At 37.3% G+C, this 14,982-nt stretch overlaps 1 protein-coding gene across 6 annotated transcripts in view; it reads right to left on the reverse strand.

Moving 5' to 3' along the window:
- Nucleotides 1–14,982, reverse strand: part of ARK2N (arkadia (RNF111) N-terminal like PKA signaling regulator 2N) — a 64,475-nt gene that overhangs the window by 39,335 nt on the left and 10,158 nt on the right. For all 6 annotated transcript variants that reach the window (XM_026688418.2, XM_026688420.2, XM_026688419.2 and 3 more), the window contains exons 2-3: nucleotides 6,333–6,416; nucleotides 1,281–2,095 (exon numbers count right to left, since the gene is read on the reverse strand). In XM_026688418.2, coding sequence (XP_026544203.2) covers nucleotides 1,281–2,004 — 724 coding nt within the window. In that variant the 5' untranslated portion in view covers nucleotides 2,005–2,095; nucleotides 6,333–6,416. The remainder of the gene's footprint in view (nucleotides 1–1,280; nucleotides 2,096–6,332; nucleotides 6,417–14,982) is intronic.

The following is a 14,982-nucleotide window of genomic DNA, read 5'->3' on the forward strand; positions in this document are numbered from 1 at the left end:
TAAAATAAATGTGATGTCCAGAGCATCCATCTCACACAGCTGTGACAACTTTCATTAATTTCAAATGCTTTGGACAGAGCCTTCATGAGATCCAAATTAAAAGGGAGATTGGAGGGCTACAGTGTCTGCAATACGCAACCCGAGCACAAATGCAAACCTCCATGTATTGTGCAAAGGCAGAATCCATCACACGTGCTAGAAAGAACACTGAAGGGCCATGTTATGAGCTCCACATTGTAGCCTTCCAAGCCATCCTACATAGCATAGAAGCAGATTTACTTAGAACACCGATTGTAGTTAACAAAACTCACTTCCTTTTGTGTAAAAGAGATAAATGTGTGCTCACCCATAAAAGATTAGCAAACCAAAGGATTTTTAAACAGTATTTTATTTTAAGGTTGCTATAAATGCAATTATTTTGAATACCATATGCCGAGTAGTTTGATACATATTCCTGATCATGCTATTTCAGCTAGAGGAATAATGTAGGCCTTAACAGTCTTTTTTATTATTTAAATAACACACCTTCTGTTATTTTATGAGAGCAGCCAAAATATTTTTCTTCTCAATTTAGATGCGGGGGTGGGGGTGGGGGAACAGTATTGATAATTGTGCAATCCACACAGCAGAGCATGTTACCTCTTCCGAAACTGTGGGATAGCACTCATTTGCAACCTGTGTGCAAAATGTTCCTTACACAGGCTCTGAAATAACCAAGTTGCCTGTTATTAGAGAACTTTCAGCAAAGCTGAACCAGCTTATCATGCATTGAAAGGGAGCTAGAAAGTGCAACATCAACAAGGGAGGAGGGCTTATCGCAGAGGCAGTTAAGATGCCTCCTGAAATTTCAGATGCAGACAGCTGCAGCGCTTTAAAACAACCCATTCAGAATGAAATAGCAGCAAAGTAGACTGTTTTGAAAGATTACAATCTAAGGTGCACTAATGCCAACCGGCAGGAGAAGGTGGAATACTGGGGGAGGGGGGAATAATGGACATCTCAACATTATCACGATTTGTCTGGTTTTTTGTTTTTTTTTAAAGGTGAACTATCGTGCAAATAAGAGCACTGAGAAACCCTCCTTACCCGCCTTGGAAACATGTCACATTTTAAAAATACGTTGCAGCCCCCGTAAGAGACAGAGCTCTGGTTCTCCTAGCAAGTTATTTATTTACTTTTTTTTTTTTTTTTTGCTCCTTCCTTTCTAAATTTAGCCCGACAGCTGAGAAACGATGGCAGGAGCTTTTTTTGGCCAGTTCAGTTTAAAAAACATCCTCTACCTGGTATCTCCGCAGTGATTGTCTTGCTGCTCCCTGAAACTTCATCGTCGTCGTCCGACGAGCTTGTGCTCGAGTCACAGGTTAGGTCACTATCGCTGGTACTGCTGTCCTGCAGCAGGTTATACTTCTTGCGGGCCGCGGCCTCCCGCTTCTGCCTCAGTAGCCGGATGCGCTCTTTGTGCTTTTGGCTCCTGTGACCTTTGACCTTAGTGACGCGGCCGTTCTGCTTGTCACTCGATTGCCGGTTTTTCTTTGCAGCCATTGTCGAGGTTTCGCTTTCCGATCTGGACCGCCTCGATTTCCTCCCGACAGTCGATACGGACATGGAGGAAGAGTCTCCCTCGACCACCGCCTCAGGTTTCCCGGGAGCGTTCTCTTCTGCGGAGGACAGCGTGTCAGAATCAGCCAAATGGCCGCTGGATGAAGGGGACAGCATGCAATGGTTGGAGGAGTCACTCTCATAAATGCGACCGGCCATCGGCTTGTCGCTTTCCGTCGAAGCCAGCTGAGATTCGGAGGAGTCCCGTCTCAGTTCCATCAACAAGCAGGGCATTGAGGTGAGGACTGCTGAATCCTCCCCCGGCGCTCGGTTCTCTTTCTGAGCAGGCATATCCAGTTCTATAGATCCCTCTTCGCCCAGAGCTAGCTCCTGTTTCTCTGAGAGTTTGGGTGGGACTTCTGGGTCAATGAGTTCTTCTGTTCTGTCTGCTGCCTCCATCTTCATTTCAGAATTTGAAGTCTCTCCTGGTCTCAGAGGATGGACCCAGAGCTTTGTGGAAGTGCAAACTCACCTAGGGCTTCAGCAGGAGAGCAACCTAAGGAGAAAACACATACAGCACGTGAAGTGAGCTGGTAATGAGGACATCTTTGGATAATATTTTGTGAAGAGCTTTGCAAAATACAGAAGAAGCATGCTGATTATGCCACAGAGCAGGGCAATTCTATGGGGGTATACAGTGCATTCACAAAGTATTCAGACTCCCTTCACTTTTGTCCATATTGTTATACTGCAGCCTAATTCTACAGCTGTTGAAATTCATTTTTTCCTCATTAATCTACACTCAGTAGCCCATAATGATAAAGTGAAAACAGAATTTTAGAAATGTCTATAAATTTATCAAAAAGGAAAAAAACCTCCCAGTTCTCTTGATTGTTGCTGACATGTTTATACACTTTACAATTTGAATACTGACTCTCCCCACTTACCTCTATTTTTACAATGGGGTGGAGTGGTGCTTAAAAGTCAAGAAATATATTGCTTTTGTAATTTCATTGGATGACTCTATTCCATATTCATGTTAACTGTTAAAAAGTTCTACAGTACTATCAGCTATTCCATTCAATTTCCCTGGGAGCTAATTGCATAACCACTGGAAACCTACAACCAGAACAAAAAGTTGTTCCCTCCTGGACTCTAATAGCTATGAGTTTGTTAGATATTCATTTGAAGAAATTCTAATTTGTCATTATCCCTATTTTCATACCTTCCCATTTTGGCAATTTGTGAGCAGAAATTAATTTCAGCCTAGATTCTCTTGCCAGGAGCATTGGGGAAGCAGGATAGGGGAAAACCTTGGTCTTTTAGAAGAAAAGTGAACAATGGACACTACAACCACCCGTTAAATAATTTGGATTGATACACAACTCTCATCTGATATAAAAACTGGAAATTGATCCAAATACTTTTATTTATTTTTATTTATTTTTTAATTACATTTTTAAACCACCTATCTGCTTCACAGAGTGTCTCTTCTTTCCAAGTCATTGCATAACAAATCAATAAATACTTCACCCAATCCCACCCCATCTTCAATCTGTCAGTAACAAAATTATTCTATATACCTGTTGAAAAGAGAGTTACAGAATGGTTCAAAGCCACACAGAAGCCTCAAATCTTAGAACTGAGCATGCTGTCATTTCAAAGTGTGATCAATCAATGCAATAAAATTCGCACATCTGTCTACAATAATGTAGATGGGGCATGAAAATTATGAATGCCACCAGGGCTCAAGTGGATATAAGATAGCTGTCATATAAATAAGGTTGCTACTGTTTTAAAGGTTTGCTAGGATTTTAGTATCACTAAAATACTGAAGGGGGGGGGGGTAGAGAGAGGGAGAAAACGACAGAACAAACTGTATGCATTACATAAATACTAATAATAATATTAAGGTTTTTAGATTTTTTTATTTTAAGTGTTCACAGGTTGTTAATTACTAGTGTAAGAATTATTGGTTTATTTAACTTCATTCTATAGTTGATGTTATAAGTTATCATAGTACATCATAAAAATGTAAAGACAATCTTGTTTTGTTGTGTGGCAAAAGATGTGACATTCTATGTTCATTGCTGGCAATGCCAGCATGTTGTATTGAGAAGAAAAGTTTCATTTACATAGACAAGAGCATAGACATTTGGGGTATTTTTTCTTCTTCAGTGCAACTTGTTCCTGTCTAAGCTATTCCTGGATTATATTGTCATACTAATCACCACAAACTTTATTTAGGAACTTTATTGTCACTGACAAATACAGTCCAAACTTCAGGCGGAGTTGTTTTTTTATCTTTGCTTTAAAATGCCATGATTTGAATCTGGGAATATTTGCATACCATTTTGCCCAACACAAAAAAGGGACATAAAAATATAAAGTGGATGTAGTTGAAGACCCTGCTCTATACTCAGTCAAGTCTTCTGAAGCACCTTCAAAAGAAAAAAGAGCTGTAAAAGCCACAACTCAGTTGTATAACGCAAGTGAAACAGAAGAATTAAAGTTAATAATAAAGCTACAACTGCAACTTGAATTGAGTTAGTAAATACTACCTTAGTCTCAAAATCTAACTTCAGGTACCTGGTCACAGTGGTAATGTAGCTAAAATGGAGACGAACAACGGAGATATATTTTTAAGCTGAGAGAACCCAAGATTTATAACTATAGAAGAATCTTATGATGATATCATGAACAAAGGAGTCCAACGTAAATGCTCCGTGGATACAGAAAACCATGTGTTGGGAGAACGAAAAGCCACAGTTAAATTGGAATATTTTGATCGCTCAGTAGCTTTTGATACTATTGATCATGATACCTTGCTGGACCAGCTCAGGGGGAGGGGGCACTGTTTTACAGTGGTTCTCCTTTCACTGAGGCCATTATCAGTCAGTGCTGGTGGGGAAGGCAAGGTCAAGACCCCAAGCCCTTATTATGTGGGGTGCCTTAGGGCTTGAATATTTCTCCACTCCTATTTAACATCTACAAGAAGCCGCTGGGAGAGGTCATCTGGTGGCATGGGGTTTGGTGTCATCCATACGCTGATGATACTCAATTACACATCTCTACCCCATGTTGGGCCAATTGATGCCATTTGGGTGCCGGCTCAGGGCTTAAGAGGCTGTAAGGATGGAGAGAAACCAGCTGAAACTCAACCCTAACAGGATGGAGTGGTTCTAGTTTTGGGGTGCTTGAGGTCAAGAGAATTAACATACTTGGACTCTGGGCAGGATAACACTCCACCAAAGAGGTCTTGGTGCACAATTCGGGATTCCTCTTAGGACTCACAGCTCCTGCTACAAGAGCAAGTGGCCAAGGGAGCCTTTGTCTTCTCTGCCAATTGCAACCATTTGTTTGTTCATCAATTACAATTATTTTCAAGCAACATACCCAGAAACAATTGTTATAATATCACACGCAAAAAAAGTTTTGAGAAGAAACGTGTAGATGTGAGGCAACCAAATAAATAATTACATGAGTAGGCTTTTCCTCCACTTGCCAAAAGAATCTAAAAGAAAACATTGTTCTTCCAATTAACTACCCACTCATCAAAAATATTAAATTAATAAAAATTTCTACACTTGTTTTGACTAATATTGCTAATCAGGATTCTTTGGTGACATTTAGAAAAGCTCAACGTGTAGCGTTCTCTGAATACCAACAGCAGGTTTAAGTTTAATTTCAAAGTCCCTCTGCAACAGATTAGATTTCTGGTAAGGAGTAATATATCTCTTCACTGTTTGGCAGAAAGAAGGAAAAGAATATCCTAGTTGGATACAGGTAGTCCTTGACCTATAACCATCCATTCAGTGACTAGAGTTATAATGGCACTGAAAAGAGTGACCTATGATCATTTTTCGTGCTTGCGACTGCTGGAGCATCCCCAAAGTTACATGACCCAAATTCGGACACTTGGCAACTGGTATGTATTTGTGATGGTCTCGGGGTCATGTGGTCCCCTTTTGAGACCTTTTGACAAGCAAAGTCAATGAGGAAGCCAGATTCACTTAACATCTGTGTTACTATCTTAACTGCGTTACTATCTTAACTTCACTTAACTTTGGCCAGAAAAGTCATAAAATTGGGCAAAACTCACTTCACTGTTGTGTTGCTTAGCAATGGAAATTTTGATGCTCAATTGTGGTCATAAATCCTTGTGGTCATAAATCAAGAATTGCCTTGTTCTCGTTCACTAGTCTCTCTTCACTTTTGCCTCTCAACCTCATTAACCATGTGGCCTCCCTTAGATTAACAAATGTCTCACTTGGTAACATAAATTTTGGATTCAATTGTGATCATAAGTTTAGGACTACCTGTATGCATATAGGTACTTTGTTTCTCTGTGAGACAGGGAACGGCTGGCGCATGCAGACGGGGGAACAACTGGTTAACAGAATCATTGGCTCTGCCAACTCATGCGGGGTTCACAGAGTGGCATGTGACACTTGAAGGTGCCCCTCTGCCCTTTTAAACTTTTAACTTATTCAATGTTTTTTTTTACCCAAGCTCCCACTTTACTTATTATTATTAATAAAATTATAAAATTTTAGTTTTATCTGAGTTTTATGCTTTTAACTATAAACTGCCCAGAGTAACTCTGAGAATGAGACGGGCAGTACCTAAATTTGATAAGTAATTACTTAATTAGTGATTCCTAATTGCAAGTGTATGATACATATATGCACATCCAATAATTGCCTTAAATTAACTGTGAACCAATAACAATTTTTGCAAGTACAATTTTGCATGTATTTAAATATGAATATATTGTTGAATTAATTCCTTACCTTTCAGCCTCTGCTGTCACTGCTCTGCAGACAAAAGACCTGAGAATCCAAAGCTGTCATTCTGGCTGTTTCCCACCAAATTCTCTAAACAAACAAACACACACATAAATCAACTTAGAAAAATGTTTTAAAAATAAATACACATGGAAGACTTAGCTAATGCTTATGAGTGTTGTTCACATTTTTTCCTATTTTATATTGGGGAAATAAAATTTGCAAAAAAGATATAGGTAGTTCTAAATGTTCTGTACTTTCTATTGCTTATATGCAGAATTCAGCACAAATTAATTTCTCTTCCTTGTAAGTCAACTCTGTACTATAGTGTTGTTCAAAGTTACAATAAATTCAATTTAAATAAAGCTATTATAAGGTAAGAATAAACAGTGTCCCAACCTACAAAAGATTTCATGCATTTCAGCCCAATTCCCTCTTACATAAGCAGACATGCACATTACTTAATAATGAAAGCAGTAGTAAATGCTGTGTTTCATAAAAACGCTGTAAATAATGCTTATCTATAATAATTTTGGTAAATTACAATAAAAAATACTACACAAAAAAGAACCAAAAATAAAAGGGACAAAGAAAAAAATAGAACAAAAGAAAAGAAAAAAGAATACAGTAAAGAAAATGTATAAGTGATACATACACACAGACACACAAACATACGGGGATGGCAACATGGAAAGAATATTACGGTACTGATACACAATAACAGGGTAAATATTTATATAATCTGAACAAAAAGCAGAGTATAGGGGTAAGGAAGATCTGAACTGGAGAGAAGGAAGAAAATTCATGCTTGCTCATTCATCCATTTATTCATTCATTCATTCATAAAATTTATTGGCTGCTCCTCTTGCCTCAGGGTAACTCTGGGTGGCTTGCAGCCATAAAAATATATTTATACAGTATGTTAAAACATAAATAAATTAAAACTAAACATTAAAACCTGATGACATGTGGGAAGAGCAGGGATGGGGTGGAGGGGAGATGGGATCTGTTGTTACTAGATCATGTTACTATTGTGATTAATGGACTGAAAATATTATTTTAAAATCTAAGCATGTATATACTGCACTCAAAATCTGTTCTTAAAACCTATATCCTTTTCAGGGTGCATTATAAAACTATAAAGTACATATAATGGTGTACAGAATAATAGTGATCTTTGGAAACAGCTTTGCTGTTTTTGATGTTCAAGTCCTTCTATAGCTTCCAATTCTTTGTGATCCAAAGGAAAACTTTTTGGGTCAATAACTGCTTCTTTGAATTCATATTTATGTCATTCATGATGGTATCTGCTTGCCTCTTTTGTACTTGCTTTTGATTATTTCCAATTATTAGGGTCTTTTCCAATGATTTTTGCCTTCACATTAGGTGTCCAAGTTATTTCAGCTTCAGTTTAATTTTAATTTAGTACTTCCAGTGAATACTCAAGTTTACTTCATCTTATATTGAATTGTTTGTTCTTCACAGTCCAAAGTATTCTCAACTATTTTCTCCAGCATCTCAATTGAAAGGAATCAATTTTTCTTTGTTTAGGTGTTATGATGGTCCAACTTTGACAACCATATGGTAAAGTGGAAAACATTATTGTTGGAAATGTGTAAATTTTGTTGCAATTGTGATGTCTTTTGACGTCAATCTTTCATTCAGCTTCATCATAGCACTTCTCTCAAGTAATGGATTTCTCTTTATTGCCTCAGTCACCATCCATGTGAATTTTGAAATTCAGGAAGGTTAGGTTTATTACTGCTTCAGTTTCCTCTCTGTCTTCCGTATTTTCACTGGGCTAGCTTTGCCTATTTACGTAATCTGATAGTTGAAAAAAAAATCTGAGCAACAGATTGGTTTTCATAATCTCTTCTTCTAATTTCAACGAAGGATTTTTTTGGTCTTTGCTTCCAATCATCAAATGGTATCACTCTATATCATAACTGGTTACCCCATCACTCAAAGTTCTGGTTATCCTATTCTAAAAATGACACCATGGAATTAGAAAATATGAAATAGGGATTTCAATACTTCTTAGGAAGAAGCATCAAAATATTCAGATCGTTTTATTATTTCCAATCCAATAGATTGTTGGAAAAAATTAAGTAGAGGTGATCAGGTTTCTCTCTGTCTCTCTGGGTTTCTCTCTTTCTCCACCCCATGCTTCCCAGTGAAATATCACACAAAGGCAACACCCTATGATCCTCAAAATAACCATTAATAATTAGGTTACCAGCATTGGGGGGGGGGGGCATGATGGCTCAGCGGTTAAAGATGCTGAGTTTGCTTGGGTTCGAGACCTGAGCGCCACACAATGGGTTAGCTCCCATTACTTTGTTCAGAGTTTTGCAGTGTAAATTTAGAGCCAAAAAAGTAAATACAGATGGTTAAGGCTTCATGTAACTTTTTTATAAACATATGAAGTAAATTTTACAAACCAGTTGTAGATTTCTCCAACATGGAGCAAACTCAAACAGAAGTAGACATGTTACAAGTGCAGAGCTTCAGCAGCAACTCAGGAGATCAGAAACAGACATCAGTTTCGGTTTAGTTCAGCAGGCAAGCAGAGGAGATAAGCAGTTTCATTTCCAATAATACCCAGAGCTTAACATAGCTTCAGAGCTTAATATAGAGCCACACCTAGGTTACTTCTAGTTTCAGTTTCCAAACAGTTCTCATTGGCTGATTTAGTTGCTATGCCTACATTGGCTGACCTTGGTACCATGCTCTATTCCAGTTCATGAATATACTCTGAAATACTTGCCCCAGTTCCTGCTCACCTAGCAGTTCGAAAGCGTGCAAATGTGAGTAGATTAATAGGTACCACTTTGGTGGGAACAGCATCTTATGGTGTGCTGGTTACGTGACCATGGAAAACTTCTTCGGACAGTGCTGGCTCTCTCTCAGCCAAGAAACAGAGATGAGCACCATGCCCTGGAGTCAGACATGACTGGACAGGGGAAACATTATATCGACATTGGCTGCCTAGAAGGATCTGTTTGGGGATTGCTGGAAACAGAATGTTGCAATAATTGATTGTTTGCCCACTTAAACTTTTCTATGCTATCAATCCCGATGCCCCTGGTTTATGTAGAACATTTTGACCACCATAAATATTGGTTGTAGCTTCTCACAGTATACAAGTGTAAAGGTCAGAAGGCAATGTGAGCAATTGCTGTAGTCTTGCAAGAGAAAGCCCAGTGTAGCTTCATAAATTAGTGAAACTCCTGGATTTTAGGTGTCTGCCAAATTGATAACCAACTGTCCCATTTTCTTTTCTTTTTTTGTAAATTTTATTTGAGTTTTCACAAAGAGAAAAAAAATACAAATAAAACATCTTTTTTGAAAGCAGCATAATCCCGGATTACATTTCTCCATACAGACACAAATTCAGGTTCGTGCTCATTTTTATATTCTATTCCATATCTTATTACTATTTTACATTTTCTGCATAGCTTCTCCCCTCTTTTAATTTTCTCAATTTTATTTTAATTATCTCATCTCAATTCAAATCATTGTATTTATATTTTTTGTCTGTCCTGTTTCAATTATCTATTATCTTTTCTCATTAAACAAAATTTCTCCTGTAGTTACTGATTGGAGTATGACGCCTTTATATCTTTTCCCTAAAGTTGTAACATTCAATATAATACATAACTTCCATTCAGATTCTGCTTGGTACATTCTTAAAATACACACTGTATTCTTAAAAAAAGAAAAAAATATATAAATATATATAATTAAAACAACATTCCATTCCAATTCAATTCTATCATTAATATTAATATTCATTAAAGTCTTAACATCTTTAACATTACTTTTCAATTAAACATCATACTTCTATGGGAACAATTATAAGCTTTCCATAGTTAATTCCCCCCTTTCACTTATATTTTATAAAACATTAACTAATCAAAATGTTCCCGTTCCTTCCTAATTCAATTTTCTCGTTTATTTCAATTTTATTCACAAACATTTCACTAAATTACACTATTTTATCCCTCATTTTAATCATACATTGTTTCCAATTTTCTAAAGTTATTTCTATTACTAATATAACAATACAATCTTATGTACCTTTACAGAATCCCCTTTTCAGTTAGATTTTCACCAATTATCTCTAAATAGGTCCTGTTTCTCTCTATCTTGCCCCGGTCCTTTGTAACTTCTTTTCCTTTCCTTCTTCCCTCTCTTCTTCTCTCTCCCCTTTTTACCCCCTTGTCTCTCTACCTCTATTTCTCTCTTCTGTATTCCCCTTTTCTGTTGCTTTCCAGTATTATACTTATTTTTCGAATTATTTTTCTTTTCTTTGGTTGTTTTATTAGGTCTTAAATTCTCCATTCTCTTTCCCCCCTTTCCTTTTTCTTCCCCACACAGAATTACTTGTTCATTAAAGATGGCTTCTCTTTGTCCCAGTCTTCTTGTTTTGCAGTCTTTTCTTGTTGTTTCTCATAGTTCCAAATCTCCATTTCTAAGAATTGAAAAACGAAGCCAAAAGAACCCTTCCCTTCTTGTGCATCTTCTTTGTACTTTTTAAGTTCCATTTTCAATTCATCCAGAAGTGGTGCCATTGTATAAACTTTTAAACAACCACCCAATTGATTTTAGTCATTCAGATAATAACCAAAAATCCAAAGATCACCAAATAGTCCAAATACACGTAAGCTGTTTCTTTTTTGCTCTTTTTTTTCCACTTTCTCTTCCTGGGGTTACTATTTAGTTGCAAAGTTTCAGTTAAAATGTATCTTTAGAAGTCTTGTTGAGTTTTACTTTAAATCAGGATCCCCAACCTTTCGCGCCGGCCGTTCGGCGTTAGAAGTCTTGGCGCGCCATCTTTTGAAAATCACTTCGTGCGTCAAGTTTTAGAAACTACCTTTAAATCTTTTGAAAAATTGCTTTTTACAAAAAGATTGCCAGCAACCAGGCCGGTAAGGCTTGTTCGCGCCGGTCCGGACCGCGTTGGGACCCCTGCTTTAAATTCTTTTAATTCCAGCAGTTTCCTCCTCTTCCAGATCCTGCCCTTATTCTTTTTCTCCCCTTCCTGCTTATGAAAAAGAAAGTTTTTAATGTCCAGAAATCTTTATTATCCCTTTGGCATTTTGTTTTATTTTCAGCTTAATTGCTTATTGATGTCAAAGCGGATTTTTCCGATTTCTTATTTAAGTCTCTTAGTTGTCAGTATAGGGAAGGAGAGAGAAGAAAAAAAAAGCCAAACCTTTCCCTTTTCACTTTCCTTCGCTGCTTCCGACTCTTCTTTGGGAGCGATGTTATTTTTTGTAAGTTTAAATTCCAGGGTACCTTGGTTGTTGCTTTTACAATTTAACCCGGTCAGCCAAAACTTTCACTTATCTTCCTCCTGCACATTCTTTTCCGGTCGAGTTCTTCTTTGTGGTGGCCATTTCTGACCACCGCTGCAACCGCCTTCGGGAAAGAGAGTAATGGCCAGCTGAGGAGGAGAGATGCGGCTCTCCTCCACCCTGCTGGCAGTCTCCCCCCTCTTCACCACCTCTACGGGATGGTTTAGCCCTGAAACCAGCTGGCTCGGGGCGCTCCAGCGGCGAGCCCAGACAGAAACCGCGCACGATCACGGATTTCTGTCTGTCGCCAAAGCCCTTCAAACAAGAAGTCCAACTGTCCCATTTTTCAATGTATTTTTTTTAAGACAGCATTTCCAAAAGTGCTCCGATTGTGGCTGGCTGAGCTGATACAATGAACTACCTACTTTTGAATCAGCATCAACTATGAATCTTTATTTCATAACTTTGAAAGTATAAAATTAGGTAAGCTTAACTGTGTATAACCACCTGAAAGCATTCAGTTAATCTGAATAGTTTACACTCAGTATAGAATTGATCAAACTTTCTTCTTTCAACTAATACACAGCACTCATCTGTAAGGCAGCCAATGAAAATAACAGCAGCTGAAAAAACAGGGAGATTCACACAAGTTGATTACTTTCTCTCAAAAAGGAAAATAATATAGCACTCTTAGAAAATACATCTGAGAACAAAAGTTGTGGAATATAAAACTTATTCAGAACTCTAAACCAAGTTAACTTCCTTTGCTATATGTTCTGCAACTCACCAGGGCAAATGTTGAAATAATTTGGTACCTGAAGTCACCAAGAAAAAAAAAATCTACACCTATAAATCATCTGTATTTTAAGGCTAGTAAAATGGTTTACTTTTGTGCTAGCACGGAAGGAAGGCGTATCACCTTACTAATTAATCCCAGATCAATTGCATACAAATACTTACCAGTTTTCTCAAGATACTGTGCAATATTTGTAATCCCATATAATTATTTCAATGGTTTTGTAATTTTTACTAGAATAAATAAATAGCTATGTTGGGTAAACTTATTTCACCCGATTTGTTAGTCTATTTTTGAAAACATGCTATAAATACACAGAGGATTATATTTCGTAGCAATGAGACATATGGAAATCAGCAACTCTGCTCTTTAGTTGTATTAGTCTTACAAGGGCTGGGAAGCAACACTCAAACTGTTGTGTTCCATTAAAAGGCAAGATGGGAGATGTTATTTAAAACTTTTAAAAAAATCATATAACAAGAAGATGAACATTCAAATTTTGATGAAATGAACTATTTACAGGTAGTCCTTGACTTACAACAGTTCATTTAGAGACCATTCGAAGTTTACCAGGACACTGAAAAAAGTGACTTATGATCATTTTTCACACTCATGACTGTTGCAGCATCCCCGTGGTCACATGATTTACATTCAGACGCTTGGCAACTGGTTCATATTTATGATGGTTGCAGTGTCCCAGGTCATGTGATCACCTTTTGCAACCTTCTGACAAGTAAAGTCAATGAGGAGCCAGATTCACTTAACAACCAACCGTGTTACTAATTTAACAACTGCAGTAATTCACTTAATGTGGCAAGAAAAGTTGTAAAATGGGGCAAAACTGAACACATTTCTCACTTAGCAATATAAAGTCTGGGTTCAATTGTGGTCATAAGTCAAGAGCTATCATTATTATATAGCTGACCTTTTTTAAAAATGAATTTCTTATAGTGGAACCCAATGTGGCAATTACAAAACATCTAGTTCTGACACAGAGAAACATTTACAAAAGAGATGACACAGCAGGAGTAGGAGTTATCTGCTCTTCCAGTATAATCCTTTCCTCTACTCCCAGACATTTCCAATTATCCTTGCTATGCATACTGCAATTAAAAACAGAAATCTTTCTCTGCTAGCAAAGTTCAAGTTCGGCATTAGTGTGAAGACAACCTGCAGTTCAGGAATGTCACACTCCTGGAAGTTAAATGGTCACCCCTTTTTAAAGTCTTGGTAATACAGGTAAGTCCTCGACTTACAACAGTTCATTTAGTGACCATTCAAAGTTACAATGGCACTAAAAAAATGCTCAACAACTGACTTATGATGGCCACAGTGTCCCCAGGGGTCATGTGATCAAATTTTGCAACCTTCTGACAAGTGAAGTCAATGGGAAAGACAGATTCATCTAATACCTATGTTACTGATTTTTTCAACTGCACCGATTCATTTAACAACTGTGGCAAGAAAGGTCGTAAAATGGGACAAAATTCACTTAACAAATGTCTCACTCAGCAACAGAAATTTTGGGCTCAATTGTGGTCATAAGTCAAGGATTACCTGTACAGACACCACATGCAGGTTACAATAATTCCATCTAGTTAAACTTTGGAAGACAATAGAAGAAAACAGGAGTCAGAATGTAATCTATGGGACTTAAAATGGTGCAAGAAGAATATAAAATTGGTTTATTTGATTATGATTAAATAATGAATTGCTATGTCTGAAATTTAATGGTCATCTTGACTGGATAGGGTTTTTTATTTTATGAAAATGTTTAATTGGCTTAATGAATTACTTTGCATTATTATCTACAGTACTTTTAGCATGTAAATAAGGGATTACTATTTCCTGTAATGTTTAATTAATTTTTTTCTGTTGTTCAATTATTAAATGAAATTAGACTTTATTATTAGAGAGGAATGAGAAGGGTTTATATTACATTAAATGGAAAGGGGGATTATATGCTTATGTTGTTAGGTATTCCTGCTAATTTTTATTGGACATTTGATGATTAATGAGAGTTGAAGATTGAGAGATTAGTTTATACAAAATGAGGTGAGGTACAGAATGAAAATGCATTGGGCAAATTCATGTAAGGTGGGGGAAAAGAGGCCCGCATTTTGTAGAGGATAATTGTGGCCAAAAGATGGCTTGCGTGTATAATCCAGCCAACTGGAGGAAAGAGAGATCCTGAAATCAACCCCATGAATTCTAAACCGGGGGTCTCCAAATAAGGCAACTTTAAGCTGTGGGGATTACAACTCTCAGAATTCTTCAGACAGGTTTGGAGACCCCTGTTTTAAACAGCTGGAGAAGGGGAGAGGTCTGTGAATCCAGCAGAAACAGGTTTTTGCAACTGCTTATATTCAGCTGGAAATCACAGGTTCCATCATGCTCTGAGCCATTAATATAGCCAAAGTTTGTCCTAGCCTCACTTTTTAAATGACCTTGGAGTTAATCTTTTTACTACCTCTTCAAGATTGAAAGGCTTTGAAAAATGGTCAGATGGGTATTTGCTGGGTGAGTTAATCTGTTTAAAGAGAAAGAAAAATATGTGTCT

The sequence above is a fragment of the Notechis scutatus genome, chromosome 2 (genome assembly GCF_049901735.1).
Source record: "Notechis scutatus isolate UNSWTSFEM ecotype Mainland chromosome 2, rNotScu1.2, whole genome shotgun sequence".
Classification (NCBI taxonomy): domain Eukaryota; kingdom Metazoa; phylum Chordata; class Lepidosauria; order Squamata; family Elapidae; genus Notechis; species Notechis scutatus.